We start from the raw sequence: 21,768 nt of genomic DNA, 5'->3' as shown, positions 1-21,768 counted from the left end.
GCCGGGGGGGGCAGGCCGGGGGGCTGCAGCTGCTGCACGCAGCCCCTATGGGCGTGCCCAGAACCGGCGCGGGGCCCAGGCTGGCTGCGTGGGCAGGTTACAAGCTGGTGCTGAGTGTGTGGGGGGGAAAGTGGCCCATCGCCCACCCTGTGGCCGGCACCCTGCGCTGCAGCCACTCACAGCCCACATGGGGCTGTCTGTGCCTGCTCAGGAGAGCCTCACGTGGGCTGCGAGCAGCTGCAGCAGGGAGCACCGGCCACGGGGTGGGGGAAAGGCCGCTTTTCCCTGTGCTGTTTTTCCCCCGGGGTCCTTCCATGCCTGGGGCCCTCCCCTGCCCTTCCCCCACCTCTCTTCCCTTACCTGAGTTTCTGGTGCAGGGCAGACGCATGGCCCCAGGCCAGAAGCCCCTGCTGGGGCTTCTAGCTGGCGGGGGTGGGCCAGGCAGGCCCTGCTGTTGAAGGAGCCCACCAAGGCTTCCCCTGGGTCCTACTGCCCCTGGCTCCTGTCATTTTTGACAGGAACCAAGGCCAGATAAATATTAATTTTCTAAATTTTTTAGGGGCCCTGCGGACTGTATTTTGCCCACCCCTGCCTTAGTCCCTACCCCCAAAACTCCAGACTGCTGCAGGCTGCTGGCATTTAGAAGTTGCAGCCATCCTGCTTAGACGATGCTCTCTCAGTGGCCTCCAGGGCCCTACTGCCTGCTAGGCTCAGGGCCTGGGCTTATATCCTTTCTAAGCCCAACTCCCTTCTGGGCCATGTGACCCCGGATTGTCTCTTGCCACACCTACCACCTGCTCTGCCACCTGCCTGCTCTTAAAAGTAGCAGGAGCACCAAGCCTCCTGCTACAGACCCCCAGTGAAAAAGTTCTTCCTAATAGCTAATCTAGGTTTCCTTTGTTGCAATTTAAGACTGTTACTCTTTGTCCTGACCCCTGCAGACAATAAGAATGCTCAATCTTCTGATCTTGACTAAACAATTCCAGTTCTTCCCACCTTTCCTCATACATCATGGTTTTCAAGGCCTCTAATCAAATTTTCTGTTGCCTTCCTCTGGACCCTTTTCAGTTTGTCTACATCTCTCAGTACTCCAGGAGAGGCTTCACAAGTGCCAACTACCAAGGCAGTTTGAAATGGAGCAGAGACAAGCACCAAAGAAATTAAGCAGATATCACAAAATACAGAAGTTGATATTACAAATGTCTATTTAATAAGAAAGCTTAAGCAATGCCAGGAAAAAAAGCATAAAGAGTTCCTCAAATTTGGGAATCAGAGTATCAGTCAATGTACCATGTTTCCGAATGTCTTTAAAAAAACAACGTCCCCCCCCTCAGTGTTTCCAGGAACAATTTTTTAGTTTCACCATATTTAAAAAATATACTCTTCTGCTCAACAGAATGCATTTTTAATTTAGTGAGAAACAATATACAGACTTTAGTGGCCAGTGATACACATTCAGATTATAAGATAATTAATTTCCTCCATCATGATTGTGTTGTTTTAGCTATAGTCAGGGAATATGCTATTTAATTCTTTCAGGTTGCCTCAAAATGTTCCCAGATTCCTCTCTCAGATAGAGCATCACTCTCTAGCTATGAAAGTTACAATTAAGATTCTACACATTACCAAGGAGTCAGCAATTTATACTCTAACATATTTCAAGATATGAAGAAAGGGGCTGCATTTCCTTTGAGAGAGACTTTCCAAAGAAACCAATCTATCACTTGTTGAGCGTGATAAAAAAAAAAAAAAGGGGCTTATTTTTGAGGATATCACCAAGACACAGCTTGAATTTTTGGTCTGAAAACAGCAAGTCAGACCATTAGCTGGTTTAAATCAGCCTAACTCAACTGAAACCAGGGGAGGCCTGCTTATCTACAGCTGCTGAAGGTCTGGTCCACTGTATGTCAGATTGTCTAAATGATTCTAGAGTTTATTTTATATGCTATCCTAAATGACAAATCATTTATATTGATGTAAAGTGACCATATTTGAAAACATAAGAACAAGCAGACAAAATTATCATCAAGTTTTTGGCTTTCAGCAAGCACTCCATATTTCTTGATTTGTGAGTGTTTGATTAATAAACCATACTTTTTAGCTCAACATATACACAAACATTAATACTAAAACCCAAAAGAATTTGTTAAAACAAAAATCCATCAGTATAAAACCCATCCTACCAAAATTTGTACACTTTCAAGAATGGTACAGCACTATATAGTATGAGGGGGAAAAAGAGAGAACTTTCAACAATAGCAATCTTTAAGCAAATTGCAAACACCTTTCAGATCAACCTGTTGTTTATTTTGTTTCCTGGCACCCATTCCAATGCAAGTCACCCTGAACTCATTAGTACATGCAAGTTTCATTGCAAATATAGGCTCCTAGATTTAAAAGCTTCAGCTTTAGTTACTCCAGAAGACTGTAGAGTGCCTCAAGTCACCATCTCACTATTAAACAGTGAACTGTTTATGCAGAAAAGATTAAATGAAGGAGAGGAAAAGGAACAGATCTTTAGTGCGAACACTGTAATCAGCCTTGGGTTATTTTTTTTTTTGGATACTAGGCACTACAGAGAATTCTCATCTAGTCAAAGAGATAAAGAAAAGCAGTTAGAACGTCTGTTTTCTTGGAGGTATCTTCTCTCATTCGGCCCAACCCCATTCTCTCTAACACACACACACACACACACACACACACACACACACACACACACACACACACTCACCTAGATAATGCAGCTCCCAAGACGAAGGCAGCATGCTCCTTCATCACAGCCTCTGTACTATTTAGTCCATTAATCATTAATTGAAGTCCACCCAGGGAAAGAAAGTCTTTAGCATTGTCCACCTATGAAGGAATAGATTCCACACTGTTGTTAAAGATCACAGATATGCAAATGGTATAAAATCTGAACAGTATCTAAATAAACAAACTTTAAAAATCGACCAAATCTCTTCTAAGTTTAAACTTGAATTTTGTTTGAAAAGCATCTGAAAATTAAATATTAAAATTTTGGCTCATACTTCATACAATGCTGTCTAAAAGCATCAGACTCTACATTTACAAAAACAATATATACTAACAGGTGGCTGTTATCAAATACAGAACACATCACTGAAATTTCAAATAAATTTGATTAGGCATCAAAACTTTCCTCTGACACATGTGGTTAACTAAGGAAATCTGATGCTGTCAAAACAAAATAAGTTCCCCTTTCTCTCACCCCAGAAGGGCACTATTGGGAACCCAGGGAATTGTAAGTTATACAAATATAAAAAGAGAGCTCCAATTGGCAAGCTTGAAGGGTTTGAAATAATTGTCTAGTAGTCTGGCAGCAGCAATAGTGCACTTGCTACACATTCTAAAATAGCTAGGTTGGAGCAAGAGAGAAACTGCTGCAGACTTTCTACACTAATACTGGCCACAGTTCTATGTTAACTTGGAAGCTCTAATTAATGGAGGCTAGCAAGAAACTTCTCCAGAGGCAGGTTAACCTGTAACTGCTGGTTGCAGATTCTTGCCCCTTCCTCAGAAGCAGCCAGTACTAAACTAACTAGCATCAGAAAAAATTGTTCCAAGTAGATGAACCACTCAGCTATGGCAAATCCTACATTCAAAAATATTCCTGAAATAGATTTTAAGCTACTCTTATGGAACTTTTGGGAAAGAAATCATCAGCATTGAATTGTAACATTACAAAATTGTCTACACAACTAGTTTGCAATACAAATTTACAGGGACAGCGTCAAACAGTTTATAAACATCATATAGTGCAGGTTTGGGCAAAATGGTGGATCCAGCCAGCAGCTGGACTCCATTCCCAATAGCCCCTGCCTGCATGGGCAAAGTTGAGGTTTCCATGGAGACTGGCCCCAGCTGCACTGGCAGGGTGTGCCAATAGGGCAGGGCAGGGAGCTGCTTTGGAGACACTGGGATCCTGCAGCAGGGGTAGCTTGGTCTGGTGCCAGGGCAGAGCCACAATCTGCTGTCTGCATGCACCTGCCCGGAGTATGCAGGCTGCAGATTGCAGCTCTGCCCCAGCTCCTTGCAGTGGTGACAATGTGGTCCCGAGCTCGGACAGAGTCACGATCTACTGCCTGTAGCACCCCTACCCAGAGCATGCAGGCTGAGATTGCAGCTTTGCCCTGGCTCCGGATCAAGCTACCCCCACTACAGGAAACCAGCGGTTCCAGAGCAGCCCCTTGCCCTGCTCTGCCAGCCATGTGGGTAGGGGCTGCTGGGAAATTGAGTCCAGTGCTGGCCAGATCCATCCTACAGGTCAGACTTTGCCCGCCCCTGATAGAGTATCTGTTCCTTTAAAAGAGAAAGGAGTTTACAAAACCCATTTTTATTTTATTTTTTTAATCTTGCCATCTTTTGGCTTTGGAATTTCCCCATTCCCCTTTCATGATGGAGGTGCAAACAGAACACCAGGAATTCTAAACTGGGCATGAGAAAGATAATTTTCCATAGTCCACTTCATCTTCCTCTAAGCTGACCTTTCTCTACACAGAGATCTACCCAGCAAACTAATCTTATCTCATAGTGCATTTACTTTTATTACCCAATAACTGTAAATTCTAGTACATAAAACTAAAATTGAAGAAAAAAATCTGAGATGGTAGGAGAAACAGCATGGCTAATTTATACTTTCCATGTGTGTGTATACAATAAGCTTATTGAGCAAGTCTTATAGGTTAGCTCTAGTTCTGGTAAAAGACCTCCCAGTAATAAGCCTAGAATAAAAATTGCTAAAACAATGTAAAAACACTAAAAAATTATTTTTTAACCTTAGCTTATTTGTTGGAGTCTGCTGAGAGCACTACTCCTCTCAGTTACCTTTAAAAAAAAAATCATGCAAGAACTTCCCTGGAGAGCTGGGAATGCATTGCTGAACAACTGTGATGCAGTCAGCTGGAGCTTCACTCCAGTCCACTGAAAAGAGGGCAGAAGAAAGCCAAAGACCAGGAGAGCTCTCCAGTAAATAAATATGGAGCACAGTTCGGGGTACGGGAGATGGGCATATGACAGGAGTCACAGAAGGAACATTTGGGAAGACAGAAAAGGGAGAAAAAGTGAGAGTAAAGAGAAGAGGAGAAACAACAAATGCCAATAACACAGAAAGGAGAAGCAATTAACACTGGAAGCAGTTTTGGAGGGAGGAGAGAGAAAAAAAGGAAAGAAGGATAAATAATGGAGAAAGAAAAAAAATGGTGACTGCTGGTGAGCAAATATATTAGCTTTAAGTGAGTTATGCTTGGTTTTCTTCCTCTTTGCATGTTTTGTGCATGTTAGAGATAACAGGGCACATCATCCTTTTTAGCTATCACCCGAAAGCCTCAGTCCATGCTGAGTGAATCCTAAATGGAAAAATAAAGAGCTAGACAAAACGTGTGCCCCAGCCCTGCGCCTCTGTTCAAGAGCACATTGTTGGGAAAGTCGCCTGATCCAAGTCTGCACACGCTGCAATCCAATCCCTGACCCTGTTCCGCTGCTCCCTCCCTGGTTACATTAAGGATGAACTCAGCTCGTGTGAGGTGTCTCCGCTGCTGCTGAGGTACAGATGCTGCTCTGCTTGCCACCGCCCTAGAATTCTGCTGCGATTTGCTCCTCAGAGAGCACCACAACCCTCTGCTAAGAAATCTCAGCATGCACAAGGTTTTCCATTCTTGGACTTCACCTCCACAATACATTTTGTACTTTGAGGAACTAGTAATAGGAAAGACCCATGAGGCCAAAATATTAGCAACAGCAGGGCAGACCATGAGGGATCAAACTGGAGGCTGAAAGACTTTCTGGACCGTTACCTTAAAAAGCAACGGTAAGGGAGCCTAATACTGTATCCTCAATAGGTCTGCACAGGTCTGGCTACTTGCCATAACATCCTTCTGTAGTGTCTTGCTAAGATTGCTACTCAGATCCCATTAGCCTGGTATGAGTTACAGAACCGAAAATTCCTGCCTGGTTAATTCTTTTGTGTACATTGCTACACAACTGTACTTGGCAGCTCTATATAAGCATTGCTGATGTTAGTATCAAACAACTAGCAAGAAAAAGAAAAGAAAAGCAGTCACCAGGCCCTCTGAGGGGTAAGTAATACTTCTTATCAACCACCTGGCTGATGAAGAGGGACTACCCACCCACAATCTGCACCAACAGCTGTGTCACATACAAACGCTGTGGTCAAGGCACAGAAGAGTCCTGTTACTCTAGTTACACTGTTTTGTCCCCATTCCCTTTCTTTGGTTATTCAGATGCCATCTGTGTGTTAGGATTGGGGCACGATTCCATTCAACAAACCAGAAAGCAGTGGTCTGTTACCATCTACACAAGTATTTCTAAATTAAGAGACTAAAATTTGGTTTCCCTGGTTCTGAAGGGTAAATACCCAGCCTGCAGGACATCTGCAGTCCACATTCATTCTTTGAGTAAGACAAATGCACATGGTGACAGATATATTGGGAACAAAGAGTACGCAACTCTGAGTGTATATGAAAGATTCAGGATAGAAATAGGAGAACAAGGACATTAGAATAATACATATATGCAATTTCCTTTTGAAGGAATCTCAGCAGATGGGCTCTGCTTCTCATCACCCCATTTTTACTTTTGAGAAGTAAAACTTTAAATTCTCAACAACAACAAAAAAGAAAGAAAAGAAAAGGAAAAGGAAAAGAAAAAGAAAAGAAAAGAAAGCAAACTTGTTCTTTAAGTTAATTTCCTGCTGGTGAGAAGTTTTTTAGTTTCCATCTCTGGAGACCAACCTCTTGTCCCCAGAAAGGGTACAGCATGGATAGCAGCACTACAATTTTCCCCACTCTGCCTAAGCTAATATAACAGGGCCACACTGCCAGAAGACTTGGGAAAACATTTCAGTCTCCAAGGTCTACCAAGCCTCTAGTCTGCTACAATCAACCTCTCTTCAACTGCAATCTCAATCTATCCTCACCCAATTTTTCTACCCCACCTTCATCCTGAAGCAGACTTTTCATCAGTAGCATTCTGCATGCGGCTGCTGTGGGAAACAGAATATAAAGGAGAAAGACTGCACAAAGGCAACAGCTGAGTTACAGGCAAGTACAGCTCCCAAACACAAGTCAAGAGGAATAGGAGAACCACTTGCCTTTGGGTAATTTTAGGATATAGACTTTTTGTTGGTACCTTAGGCACTGGCCACTTCTTCAACAGCCTGTGTATATGGGAAAGATTAACTAGCTATTCCAATATAGTTATACAGATATGGTTACAGCAGTACCTGCCTGCTTGCACATACTTATTCTGGTACGAGTAGCTATTTTCAGTATAGCACAAAGCTTTTCCCAAAGAAAAAACTAAAATGAAAATCAGCCTACTCAAACTAGATTGAAAGTGTGCATAAGAGGGTTACACCTGCATAATGAAACTGGTTTAAATTCACCCCTTAGGTTACATCAAAAACAAACAAACAAATAAAATCCCCAAGCAAACTTTCATGGGTAGACAAAGCCTTAATGTTACTCCCTTCATCCTCAGTTCTTTTTGTTTCTGGAACTGATTTCCAGTATGAAACTAAGCTAACAGAGCTTTATGCCCAAAGCTCCTCTTTGGTGGCAGAACCCTCCATTCTGCTGGCAAAGTTAATTCACTTCAGCCAAGCAGCAAGGCTTCCTTCACCGTCCAGCAGCAGGCATGTATAGGATACTCCCAGGCCTCCTGCCACCTTTGGCGCTTGGTGTTTCCCAAAAGGCACTTCATGCTTTGATAGCACAGCTGCTGAGGGGAGCCACCAGAAGCACATGGATAAACATACATCCTAGTGGCCTGGGGGTAGTAGCTGCTGTCTGGTACTAGAGGTAGACAAGGCAAGAGGTGGTCAGTGAAGCCTACTGGCCTTTTGGAAATGGGTTCTGGGTTGTAGATACCTGTTCCACAGGAACCAAGCTAAGACGAAGAATGCACTTAACACAGGTCATCAAAACAGCTATCAAAAATCCTAACAGTAACAAGCCTTGAGATCCGGGCTATCATATGCTAACACCACAACCAGACTTTCACACGTAAGCTCCTGAAACACTATGCTGCTGGGTAGCCCCACAAGCAGATTAACACACAGGCCAGCAGGACCCAGACCCAGGGACCTCTACCAATTAGAGGCTTGTGGATGCCTAGATTTTCCCCCAGAGATGCCCAGACTCAGTGTTGCCAAGCATGGACCCAGTTCTCATTCACTGGCCTGGTAGGGTGAGCAATATAAAGCAAATTAGAAGATGATTTATTTGCATATTTAGTTGTATATATGATAATATATTTACCTTACATTCCTTACCAGAACTCCTCAGCAAGTGAGAGAGAATTGGGTGATACCTCCACAACAGCTGCACCCTCTTCCCCTGCTGGAGCCCCCAATCTTCTCCTTCCTGAGGACCCCAATGTCTTAATCTGCCTCTGGGTGGCTCTGTGGGGCTTCTGCCATATACCCATAGTTCCATTTATCAGCTGCACCAGCAGACTACAAAGCATACCTTGGATAGGCACCATTGTTAAAGGGGCCATGCCATCTGGCAGCAGCCTTCTGTCAGCTGCTGGGTGGCAGCACAAGCCTTCTGTCAGTCAAGGCGCTCACACTGCTCTGCTGGCAGAGGAAAAGGGGTGCTGCCATCACAGGAGAGCTGCAAATGTGGACACACTTATAGCTTTGCTGGCAGAACCAGAGATCTGCCAGGAAAACTATGTAGTGATCCAAAAAGATAGAAGGATAACATGTACCCAAAACAGCTTGAGATAATGGCATTCTGTATGGGGAGACAGAGAGGAATTGCAAAGGGTTGCATTCAATAACAGATGCTTTTCAAGTATAAATAAAAGTGAAATAATTTTATTTATGAAGTAGCCACTCTTGTAACCATAGAAGGCAATCAAGGAACCAACCAACACCTTCATTTATAAAAGCAGACATACATAATAATAAAACCTATCTTCATAAAACCAAAAGCAAAAAAGAAGACATAAAACAAGAGCCGAGAGCATATAGCAAATTGGGCAACTTTAGCCTCTGGTTAAATGGTTATTATATTTTATCTGTTAAAAATAATAACGTATTAGAGCTAATATATAATAAAATAAGCCTGAAGCAGTCTTGTGAAACCTCTTATTATCCTAGGACTGTCATAATTAAACAATTTGTATTATCCAATACTGAAAAGAAAAATAAAATCACATTTATGACACCATATTCCCTGGAATTTACATGGGCACTGCTAAAAAGATTTTGATGCCTTACCTGATGAACATAATACTCAAGATCATAAAGTGCTGCTATTTTTTCATCCAGCATAGAATCAGAGCTGTTGAATTTGTTGATTAATTTAACCATAATTTCGTAATCAGTTTCTATCCTCATGTTGAGTCGCTCAAATTCTGCCTTCAGCTCTTCTATGGGACGGAACCTTTTTCTGACATCTTCCAGATTAGCCTTGAAAATAAGAGAAGAAATGCCAAAGGTGAATGCAGATGATAAAGAGTAGATTAGGGGAACAGGTCATCCTTAAATGTATATTTGCCCATGCAGCAGTTAAAAGTGGAATTATTCTACACAATAGTCTGGTAGATAGGCCCTCAGAGTAACAACCTCCTTTGTTTTTGGTGGAAACAATTCAGGCACCTAAATCCAGAAAAGGGTTTCAGGCTATGAATCCTAATTAGAGGGGGGTGCCAACAGCTCAAATTGGGGTAGAATTTAAGTCACATCCATAGTCTCAGCATTTCCTATTAGTAAGAGGAGGCAGCTCTCTGCTCAGTGCTGTGGCTGTCTGGTTCCCATTCTTAATTCTCCTACAGGGAGCTTAGGTGCCTGACTCAGAGCTTTAGATTATATTCCAAGGTGCTAGAGGCCAAAAAGTTTGACATCATGATGCTGATCATAACAATGTTTAAATCCACTGTGGATTCTGCCTTCAGTAGCTAACTCCAATTGATTTAAATTAGAGAAGTATGCCCAGGGGTTCCTGAAAAAAATCCCAACAGACATCCAGATGGCTTTGAAAATATGGCCCTTAGGTACTAGTATGAAAAAAAAGATACAATGCCTAATAGCTTAGTCTGTAGCTAGTGTTCTGTATAGCATATCCACCTCCTACACACCTCTCAAGATTAAGTAAAATACAGAAGTGGGGAGAATAGTTATTCTTGATTTGCTGAAAAACTAAAAGTGCCACAATGTTTACCTTACTCAATAAACACCAAAGGCATCTTCTCAATTTTTTTTTATATATGATCTCTCATCCCAGAGGATCTCAAATCACTGAACATGTTTCAAAACCCTTCCACCTAGCAATGAAATTCAGGCACTTTACCCTCCAAGTCTGTTAAAAGGCACACCGCTTCCTTGTGTAGCAGCTCAGGACAGAGTGGGAGCACTTTATCTAACAGAACCCATCAGAGCCCATGTTCACAGCAACAGAGCAGAGAGATACCTGAGCTAACTTCAAATGAGTTAACTTGTTCACCCAAAGTTGTCCAACACCACCAGCACAGAGCTCCACATAAGTTACTTTACCTTGCAGGTTAGATTTCAAGTAACTTCTTACTACCATGGTTAGACCCCTCCCATACTCCAGCTAGTTTGTTTAAAGATAGTTTACCTACCTCCACATTACATTACAGTATGCAGTGCAGATCCACTCTGAACCACCCAAATTGCCCACATTTGTTACCAAATTTGTTATTTACCCTAAGTATTTAGGCAGGCCCCTGGGGTTATAGTCCTCCCTCCCTCCCTCCCTCCCCCATTAAACTCACTCTTTAAATGGTTTTGAGCTTGTCAAATACTGGGAACAAAACCCCAGCTCGATGTCAAAACAGCACTGCAGCTGTTTTGTAACATCCCTTATAAGAACAGTAGCCTAAAAGAGTGTGGCTGAATTCAACAAAATTAGAGTGAGAGCTAGTGAGAGAGACGTGGTAGGCAAGGAGAAGATTCTAACCAAGATATGAAAGGAGATAGCGAGTCAGGGAGGAGGAAAACTCCAGAAGGTTTTTTTCAGGCCACAGTGCCTGCACAGAAGACAACTCCAACACCAAATTTGCTTAGCTGTCTAGAGGAACAAAGCAGGGACTGGTGCTATACGAATGAAGAGAAGGAAGGAAGGAAGCAGAGAGGGCAGTGTCTGAAGATAGGATGAGGCCAAGAGAATGTACAGAAACAAGGAAGTCCATTTTGAAGCAGCCTCTGGGATGAACAGACATCAGAAAACAAGGATGCTGTGGTTACTTGTTTTTGTAAGTAGGACAATGACATTATAAAACCAAGGTTTCCAATCTCAGCATGACACCTTCAATATATATGCTAAAGAAATCCATGGGCTTACGCTGTCAAAGGGAACAATTTAGCACGGAGAGTTAAGTTATTGTCAGTCTAATGACAGCTGTACAATTTGTGCTACTGACTGCTAAATACAATACACGTGGTACTGACATTCAAAATGCTATCACTTCTTGCCCCAGCAAAAGAAAAAGGTTTTAGCAATAGACTGTATGGGGACAATTGCCTTCAATGGAGCTAGTCCAGGGATGACTATGGTTCCTGCTGGAGTAATGATTTTAAATGGAGCGTTTCAGGTCCATTTGAGAGAGCTGTTTTTAGCTCAGTTGCAGGCAGAGTATGTGTTCAAATATTTTTTGGAAGACGGCTTATTCCCCACAATAGGGTACTGCTGCTTTTTACATTTAAATGGCATTCGCCAAAAAACAAAAACAACATTTATCAGCAATACAGGATGCTAGACAAATAATCCTCAAGAAAAGGAACTACCAACACAGATATATGGGGGCCATGATGAGAAATGCAGAATTTTGGGGACTCAGAAGGTGACATCATAAACAGAACTTGACAAAAACTAACTGCTCAGATGTCCAAGAACTCCTTGGCATCTAAAAATTTCCATTTCAACCAGATGGGATTCACACTTATCTCCCGCTGCTCAGGATAGTGTCCTCACCATGGGGATATCAAACAGTTGGGGTATGGGGAGGAGAACACCTTCCATCCCTCCTCTTTAAAGTGGGCTGTTACGTAGGAAGGAACTCAAGATCCACAGGGTCAGAGAAAGCCAAAGTGAGTCTGACTCTGCAGCCCACTGATGAGGGCACTCCTCCAGAAGTCTTGGGTCCTGGTCCCTGCTTCCAAAACTGTTTATGCATTTTTTTGTCTTAATGAGTCATTGGATAAAATGACACACAAAACAAACTGACATTCAACCAAGCAAGCCAAAAGAATGAACAGCAGGAAAACAAAAGGAACAGCAGTGAGAAAAATCACCACACATCACAAAAGTGTTTGTGAACAGCACTGTTACTCAGATCTAATCATAATGATGCACAATCAGAAACGATAAGGAAGCAGCATCCCATCAGAAATGCTACTGATGTCCTAACTTTGGGTTTATAAGAGACTTCTGCCATTTCATTTGTAGCATCATTTGAAGAGTGTCCATAAGACCTTACATCTGGCATTTAGGTGGCTTGTGGGGCTGGTTATATTGAGATTTCAACTTCCAGTTTTCTGGTTCAAATATGGCTCAGGTGGCTAGTGATCAAAAGACATCACCATTAAATGGTTGTTCTGTTGCTGGACTGGTGACCCAAGTGCACTTCTAAAGTGCACATATGGCCACATGGTAAGAAACAAAAACTGGCACCTTCTTCAGGGAGAACTAATAAAATACTCATTATCAAGAAAATGGCATGCTCTAGGTATAAATACAGAAGTACCAAAGTACTGTACAAAGGCCTTTAAGGCCAAAAGAATAAACATTAAAATAAAAAAAAACCTGTAGCTCCACTGCCTCTGCACCCCCTGCCTCTCCCTCCACTGCCTCCCGGAAGCTTCAGGCCCCTGCCCCACAACCCCCTCTCTCCCACCACCCTGCCCTTGCCCTCGCTCCAGTGCAGGCAGGTTCCACCACTGCTCAAGCTTGGACCACAGAGCACAGCCACCACTTGACCCCATAGCAGCATGGAGCTGGCATGACTGTAATGAGGACAGGTGGGAGCTATGATCTATGCCCCAAGTTGAAGCAGGGATGGAGCCTGCCAGTGTCAAAGCAAGAGTGCCACCCCCTGCCTCCTGATCTGCCTACCCCCTTACTGCCTGCTCCATTGCCTGTCTTACAAATTGTTCATGTATAAATCTAAGCATCGTCTTAAATTCAGGCTCATCTTGTATTCTGGTAAATACAGGAAGTTTTCTAGCAACAGTTCTAAGCATGTTATTTTGTTTTTTAATGCAAGCTACGCAGAGCATTCATACCAGTGTCACACAGATTGCTTTAACAATGAAGAATACCTTTACCTCCATTGTGCTTTTTGTCTTTTCATTTTCCTTCAATTTAGCCAAAGCCTCCTTTAGTTCCTGTGATGTAAACGAATTTGAGTCAATATCCACCTTGTCCAGCCTTGCAGAAAAAACAAAACTTTTGTTATATAGGGGAATAATTATTTTTTTTAAGGAAGAAAGAACAACACAGCAATGAACCTTTTCCTGGATAAAATACTGAGAACTAGAATTTCCCCATATATTGTATATAACATACCAGCAAGTTAATGCTACAAGTAATGTCCAGTGCTTAAGTTTGAAGTGTGGCATTAAGACCCTTTCACAGTGATCTTTGCTTGGCAACCAAAAGACCCTCAACATTAAGTTTTAAGATTCAGAGTGCAGGCTCAGTAGCATAAAAGCCATGGGATTGCATGATGTCTGGGCGGTTGATGGCAGTGACACTGGGATTCCGTGAAAAGATTGCAGAATTTGGTTCACTAGGAGGATCATTAGTTTCCCTGGTATGGACCAGGTACTGACAGTTGCCATGACAAACACTGATCTGCTGTGATAGTTTGGAAATCCATATGTGAAAGTTTGGAAAGCCATATGCAAACCCAGAATCTCAGTTTCTAACATACAATAAAAATAGTTTCAATTTATGGCCCTTGGCTACCATTTAGGGATATATAATCTAGGAAATATTTTATAAACAAACAAAAAGTAGCACAGTTGTCCCCAGAACTGTCAAAGACCATATGCTCGTAAGATATGGGTGCATTCCGTTCCAGAGCTGAAAGCAGGGATCTAGGTTTTCTCAGTTTAAAAATCCCAAATTTTCTGATAAACCCCCCCAAATTCTCTGTTTTATTGATATATTTACCATTTTAAAGCAATTTGGAAAACTAACAGTGTCTCAATTATTATAATAAAATAAAATATTTTGGCATTATTTTTTTTTCATCATGGCAAATCAGAGCTACACCTACCCCTCTCACTCACCAGGACAACGGTCCAGCTCTGGCTGTCCTGGCCCTGCCCGCTGCCTTGAGGCACTGAGCAGACCTGATATGCCAGTGCTCTGCCCCTGCTCATGCTGTTGCCCCTCAGTCCTGACCCACAGCCCTCCATCCCTGCCAGTGCCCCTCACGCCCAACCTGCAGCCCCCTGGCCCTGCTGGTGCCCTTCACTCCTAACCCACAGCCCTCCCATCCCCACCAGGACCCCTTACTCTCAACCTGCAGCCCCCTGTCCCCCTGCAGCTGCCAGGGCTATAGGACCTAGCGGCTGCAACCTGCCCGCTCTCTGCTTCGTGGGTGCCAGCCGCAGCTGACCAGCAGCACCTGAGCCCCAGCTGCCACAGCCAAAGCAGAGCCTGGGCCCCTCAACCCTGCACCCCCACAGGCAGCACAGCTGGTGCACACCCGAGCAGAGCCTATGAGAAGCAAGGGTGGGGGACAATTCAGGCTCCCCACCTAGCTGTCCTCCACCTAGGGGCCTCTGCAACCCAATGGGCAGGACGGGAAGGCTTGGTGCCACCGCTAACACAGCTGGGAGCCCGGTGCCAGCCACACTGCCATGGTGAGGCACACCCCCTTCCCACCCAGCAGCAGCAGGCAGGTGAGGGGAGACAACTCCATGCCACTGCCACCCCCACTGCTACTGGGTGGGCAGGGGGTGCCTTGCCATGGTGGTGCAGTTGGCATGGGGATCCTGGCAGTGGTGGCAGCAGCACCAAACCTCCCCGCCCTGCACTGCAATCCTGCACCGGGCCCCACCCACCAGGCCACAGAGGTGGCAGGCTGCAGCCACGTGCCTGCTGTGGGTGCATGTGCAGATCTCTGTCCTGATCCCCCCACCGGGCCCTGCAGCTGTGCATTCCGGCCCAGGCACTGCCTCCAGCCCCAGATGAAACCCTGCCCCAATCTATCCCTCGCTGTGGCTACTGCCATCTCAAACTGCCCACACTGTGCCCCTCTTGCCATAGACTAACCTGCTGGCAGCAGGGGGAGCTGCTGCTTGACTGTATTGCTGGCCATGTGCATGTGCGCACACATGTACGTGGTGCCCCTTACATCCTACTTCCCCCAGGCCCAAGTAGCCCCTTGCAGGCTGGAACTCTGCCAGCCTATAAGGGGAAATCCATGGTTTCCTACATTTTGCTGCTTTAAAGGGAAAAAAATTCTGCATTTTTCCACAGAAAATCCGGATCCCAGCTCATAACTAAAACATAGGGTTGGGCAGCATGTAATTCAAAAATCAAAAGGGAAACATGCTCTCCTGGAAACAATGTGTGCTACTCTTCATGAATTGCCCCAGCCTCCTCCTACACATTTAAAGCAACTAATTTTGGTATCATGTGCTTTTGCACTAGTAAAAGGAAACCTAAAGGCTGGGATTTCCCAAAATGAGCAAGCTTCTGCACACTTGGCAGGGGGCACAGAATGGCAGCACTAGTATATTGAAGAAAAAGAAGTCTTCCTATGGTCACAAAATCTGTCTCTGTAAAAACTGCACACAGGGAACCATGGGTGCAAGCTGCATATTTTAGACAATTTTATAAAAATTGATATAGTAAATGCTAGTGACATCTTGAATGTGTGTCAGCAAGGCCTGACATTTAAATGAATGCTTAGAGCTGATGCACAACAGCAAGTAAAGAACATGTTGCATCTGACTCTGAAGTAGAATAAACAAAGTGTACTCTAAGATGCCGTTCTGCATAAAGTTCTCAAAAAATATTTTTCATCCCACTGCTACAGAAGATTTAAACAAACAAAGGATATCCACTAGAAACTACATGCCAGATTCAGTTTCAGAATCATGGCATGAAAATCTATGAACATCTCTCCAAATACATCAGAAAGGCATTTTGCTACCTATGTCAAAAGGAAGCAACAGAGTTAGGCCCCAATTTTCTAAATGCTGAGCACCCAAAACTCCAGTTAAACTCCCTGGGATCTCTGGCTCCTAATAAAAGGAACAAAAATCAAAACCCCATGTACCTCTATAGAGCAAAAAGACAAGCAGTTCATTCTTCCGTACCTTTTCCTTTTTTTCTGGTCTTTCATGTCACTTTTTTCATTTGTGCTATCTGGAAGTTTGGCTTCTTTTTCTCCTGTTTGAAGATTTAATCGCACATGTAACCCTGCAGGAATAGCCTGACCTACAAACAAAGGTTAGATTATTTTAGGTCACATTTATTCTTCTCAAGATTTAGCACACTGTGTGCACTGAAGTCACACACTTCTATTCCAGTGGTGTACCACAGAGTCAAGCTTGAAAACCAAGTCCTGTATGAGGAAAGGGACCACAGTTATTTGCTGTTGCTCAAGTACCCCTCCCAATTCCTCATAATGCCACCTTGACATGGATGCAATTTAACCTCTGGAGACACAACTGTTAACATGGCTGACACTTTATCCCCCGATCACATCACACAGAACTCCTCAGCGAAATAGGGAAATTGGGTTAAGCAGACTTTCTGGTGAACAAAGGACACTGACTCTTATAGACATAGTTAATTTAGAGCCTGTATATTTGGAAAGACAAGCAGAATACTAGGCAAGCATAAAGAGGGTATAACAGTCATTACTACCTAGTTATGGTCATTACTTCCTTCCAAAATTTGACTTCAGCAGGTATATTGTAGATCAGGGGTTGGCAACCTATGGCTCGCAGGCCAGATCCAGCCTGAAAACATCCGATCTAGTCCACATTTTATTAAGAGAATGCTGATTCTGTAGCTGTTTCATCCAGTTTGTGTTTTGCTAATGGTGGGCTGATCGCCTGCTCCAGCCAGCTGTTGCAGCCCACAAGGAGGGCTGCTCTTCCCAGCTGCAGCCTCTGCTCATGGTTGCTGGAGTGGCTGGAGGGTAACGATGGCCCATGCTACCAGTTGGGCTGTCTCTCCCTGTTCTAGATAAAAACCTGTTGCATTAGGTTTTGAGTTACCACACTAAAGGAATATCTGATCAACATTAAAATGCCAGCAAACGTTGGTATCAGTAAACAACTAGGGTTAGATTTTAATTGATAGGATAGGATTTAACGTCACATCAAAAGATATAAAATATAGAGTTACAGTTAAATGCCCCTCCAGTGAGGTCACTGCTAACCAGGAATATTTCAGTATGTATACATATTCCATTGATGAGAAGGAAACGGCAGTGTTTCATCCCATTTCCTTTCTGCTCTCTCTTTAACTACAAGAAACTGGCCTAACAGGTAGGGGTACAGCTATAAAAGGTTTAGGAAGCAGTGCTTACTGACTAGCATATCTTTGCTCCCTCAGGATATTTTTTCTTAAATCTGTCTTTGTCTGTTTTGCTTATTCTAAAAGATGTTTGGAATGAAGACTGTGGTTGTTGCTGCAAAAGAGATATATAATACTTCCTGCTAAAAAGAAGCAAACAACCATAACTAACTCTTATCATAAATGTCTTCTCATAACAGGAAATCCTCCAGTCCAGAGAACTACTGGGTTGACTCCACCCATGCAAACCAAAAGTCTGTGCCAGAATTATTCTTCCTAAGTAAACTTTGAATGCTTGCCATAGCAAAGACCAAAAACATCAACAGTTTAAAACCTAAAGCAACTAACAAGTGGGTTTACAAAGGTGGGGGTAAGCCTACGCTGGAAGACTTTCTATTTTAACAGGGCCCTTTTATGATAAATCAGGTCTTTTCCCCAACTACCTCTCTTTAGTAGGATGAGTTCTCCCCCCCCCCCCCAAGTTAAATATATAATTTCTTTGTATATTAATTAGATTAAGGAAAGCAGACAAAGGCAGACTAAAGAAAAAAGTCCTTGCACTGGGGTTGGGGGGAACCTCACTTAACAGATTTTCCGTCAGAGACTCATGGCTCAGGTAATACCAGGGCTTCCTTTCCTGATGCAAACCAAGGCACAGGTATATTTTGCATCGTCTATCCCATTCATAGAGGATGGTATAGGACAAGCTTTGGTATGAACTGTAGTGATAGGAATGACTGTTCTCCTAGTCAGGAAGTGACTACTAAAAGATTTTAAGAAAGGCTTTACAAAAGTTGAGAGAGAAAAGGATGCGCCTTATTTTCATTCTGTCATTCAAGAGAATGTTGAGGGTTTCTCAGCAAAAGAACACTTAAAACGCAGTTACAGGGAAGATTGTCCAGGTATGTAAAAATCTTTGCCTGAAGAAGTAGTTAGCCATGTTAGTTTGAAGTCAGTCAGAAGGCAGGGTAGATTATGCACCTTTACAGACTAACTAAATAAGATCGCATACAAGAGAGCACAAGCTTTCATGAACCCAAGCATCTGATGAAGTGAACTGGGATTCATGAAAGTTTGTGCTCCACGAATATAAATAATCTTATTTAGTTAGTCTATAGGGCTAAGTACAAACAGTCAAAAGGCCAGAGGCTGAACAGATTCAATCTTCACAGATTAGTTGAAGCTGCATAGATTGAACCAGAAGCAAGTGAATAGACATTTACTTTTGATTCTGGAAATGCAGCCACATGCCTGCAGCAGCCCAGACCAGAAATTGGGGAGCACTATTGCACACCTCCCTGCTCAGATGGATTATACAGTTGGGCCAAAGCTAGCCTACCCACCCTGCAAAGAGGGGGGAGGTGCAAAGTATTCTGGGATGCTGTGGAACTGGGAGTTATCTTGAATCTGGAGGGGATCTGGGGCAGAAGCTCAATAAACCGCTTTAATCTAAATGGGTTAAGTCTAATACTACATCCATTCAGGTTAATCTTAAATAGGTTTTGGCCATTTTGAAAGCAGTTTATGTGCACTGAACTTTTCCTGTGTTACATATTTGAACCAGTTTCCAGTCACCTACATCAGTTTGTGTGTAATTTCTGTTTCTAACCTAAAGGTGCATATTTACCCTGAAAATCTTTGTGTGTCAGCCTTTCTTAGGATAAACGCTACCTAGACTATGAGAAACATAAGAAGAAAGCAAGGTTCTTTTAATCCCAAAACAAGCGGAATTCCTCACCAGGTCAGCGCACCTAGAAATAGCCGAGGTTACAATGCAATACAATGCAGTACAGTATATTCTAGCTTGCACATTCTGCATGCATCTGGCCATGTTAACGTGCTCTGTTGCCAGGGGAGAGGAACAAGGCTGATGGCCCTTACTTAAAAGAAGCATTAAAAAGGGAAAGAAGCAGAGCACAGCATACAGTAGGACTGAATAGCTCCCATGTGACTATTTTTCTTAGTTTCTATTTTCAGCAAGCAGTAAATAAAAGCAAATGTGATTCCCAGGGTATGTGAGCTTACAAATGCAGCACAACTGAATTAAGGACTTTGTCATAAGAAAAGGGACACAAACATTTCTGCTGGTATTTCTTCATATATTCTTGAATAAAGTCTAAGGGCGTTTATAGACATGCTCTGGGAGGTGGGCGCTTTAATTAGAGTGGCTCCGAGAGCCACTCTAATTAAAGAATCCAAAGAGTAATGTGCATCAACGTCCCCACGCTGAAAAATGGTGGCAGGGGCACTTTAACTAAAGCCCGAACAAGCTGTAGTTAAAAGTGCCCCCCAACACCATTTTTCAGTGCAGGGATGCTGACATACGACACTGGAGTCTGCTGGAGCACAGAAATTACAATGCTACAGCAGACTCAATTAATCAAGTCTGCTCCAACACATTGTAATTACAGCGCGTTGGTGCAGCCTCAATGTATGTGTATAGGCGGCCCAAGACTGCACCAACTCCAGGAGCAGAATTCTTAGGTTGGACACATTTAAAACATTCAATCAAGGTTCCTTCTATATCATGTGAGAAAGGAAGACAGTCTCAGCACGCAGCTGCTCTTAAACTGTCTGCCAAAAACAAAAAACAAATAACTGTCCAATTTTTAACTATCTTTGTTTATTTGCCCTAAAACATTCCAGCCACTTGGGGCAGGGCAAAAACTCTTTTTGTGTGGTGTTTTTAATATTTTTTAATGGTGCTTTTCAGGATGGACCAACTTGTAAATCAGCACACAGGAAACTTTCATTTTAATATATATTTTTTTTTAAGTTTGCATCTTTTAGAGATTTTCCTTAAGGAAAAAAAAAAAAGATTCTTTGGCTAGTATAATTTCATGTTACCTTTTACTAACTTGGAGGATGCAATATATCTATTGATTTAAAAATCATATAGCTTCATGTGCATTTATTCAAATTCTTAACATCTGCAGCTTTTTAATTATGTTAGAAACTGATATAAGATACATCGTTAACAGAATGATTAAATTTTTACTTATGATTTATGCCAAACTATGTGGATGGGTATTATTCACTTAAAATTTATTAAAGGCTATTTAAAAAATGTATTTATTCACTAATTAATATGACCCTACATGTGTTTGATAAGTGTGAAAAAAGTTAATTTATCAAAACAAGTTTTGTATTTAAAACTAAATGATTCATTAAAACAAGGGAAATACTGTAGTTGGAGAACTCAACTGATTGATTTTGGCTACCGCGATCATTATGATTTTAGAAGTAGTAGATCTTATCACCTCATACCTCGTCTTTATTCAGTAAGTTCCTAGAGGAAATAAGCCTTCCTTTTCAACTCCAAATATATTTCTCACCTTGGAATGAGCTAGTCATTGCACTGAACTAGCTAAATACACCAAAATGAAGAAAGTGTTCTGCTTATACCTGAAGAAAATACTACTGCCATCGGAATCTGGTTCCACAGGCTTGGCTCATTTTCCCCTGTTCACTGATCTCACATTCTTTAAAAAACTTTGGTTGTAAATATATACTTCTTGGGGGTTTTTTTTATTTAAAAAAAGAAAGCATTTAGGGCACTTTTACACTTGCTATGGGGGGGGGGGGCACTTTAATTAGAGCGGGACTGAGTGCTGCTCCAATTAAAGTGCCGCTGCATCCAATGCATCAGTGTCCCCATGCTTCAAAATGGCAGTGGGGGAGTTTGAACTAAAGCTTGTTCAGCGAGCCATTTTGAAGCATGGGAACACTGATACACGAGATATGGGAGGCTGCTGGAGCATGGTAATTACTACCCTCCAGCATGCTTGATCAATCGAGTCTGCTCTGAAATGCTGCAACTACAGTGCATGTACAGGCACCCTTAAAACTTTAGGTTTTAAACACAGTTCTCATTTTCAAAAGCAACTGTTATTTTAAAATCATTTTTGTTTTAAAATACAAACCTTTCTTAATGTATCAATTTTAAAACCTCCGATTTTATTTATGAAAGTGAGTTCAAAGCTGGCAAATGCATCAGACAAACAAATGTACTTTCTTTATTCAAATGGACCTATGGCCTGGAGATCAGCAGGCCAAACACCCTTCAATGGCATGCCAACATACCTCAACCTTGACAAGGAAAGGCTACTACTAGAGAGAAAGGACAGTTTAAGTCACTTCTGCCCTCAGCCTCTTCTCTACTGGGACGCACAAAAAGGCAACCCTAAAGCACCAGATTGTTTGGTTGTATGGA

The 21,768-nt window shown here is 42.7% G+C and overlaps 1 protein-coding gene across 8 annotated transcripts in view; it reads right to left on the bottom strand.

Moving 5' to 3' along the window:
• SIL1 (SIL1 nucleotide exchange factor) overlaps positions 1 to 21,768 on the bottom strand; it is a 335,801-nt gene that overhangs the window by 71,872 nt on the left and 242,161 nt on the right. For all 8 annotated transcript variants that reach the window (XM_025206016.1, XM_025206046.1, XM_025206021.1 and 5 more), the window contains 4 exons: positions 16,346 to 16,466; positions 13,334 to 13,436; positions 9,266 to 9,457; positions 2,732 to 2,853 (listed from right to left, as the gene is read on the bottom strand). In XM_025206016.1, coding sequence (XP_025061801.1) covers positions 2,732 to 2,853; positions 9,266 to 9,457; positions 13,334 to 13,436; positions 16,346 to 16,466 — 538 coding nt within the window. The remainder of the gene's footprint in view (positions 1 to 2,731; positions 2,854 to 9,265; positions 9,458 to 13,333; positions 13,437 to 16,345; positions 16,467 to 21,768) is intronic.

The sequence above is a fragment of the Alligator sinensis genome, unplaced genomic scaffold, assembly GCF_000455745.1.
Source record: "Alligator sinensis unplaced genomic scaffold, ASM45574v1 scaffold156_1, whole genome shotgun sequence".
NCBI classification, from domain to species: Eukaryota; Metazoa; Chordata; order Crocodylia; family Alligatoridae; genus Alligator; species Alligator sinensis.
Note: the sequence above shows the minus strand (reverse complement) of the source record. Positions and strands in the feature narration are given on the sequence as shown.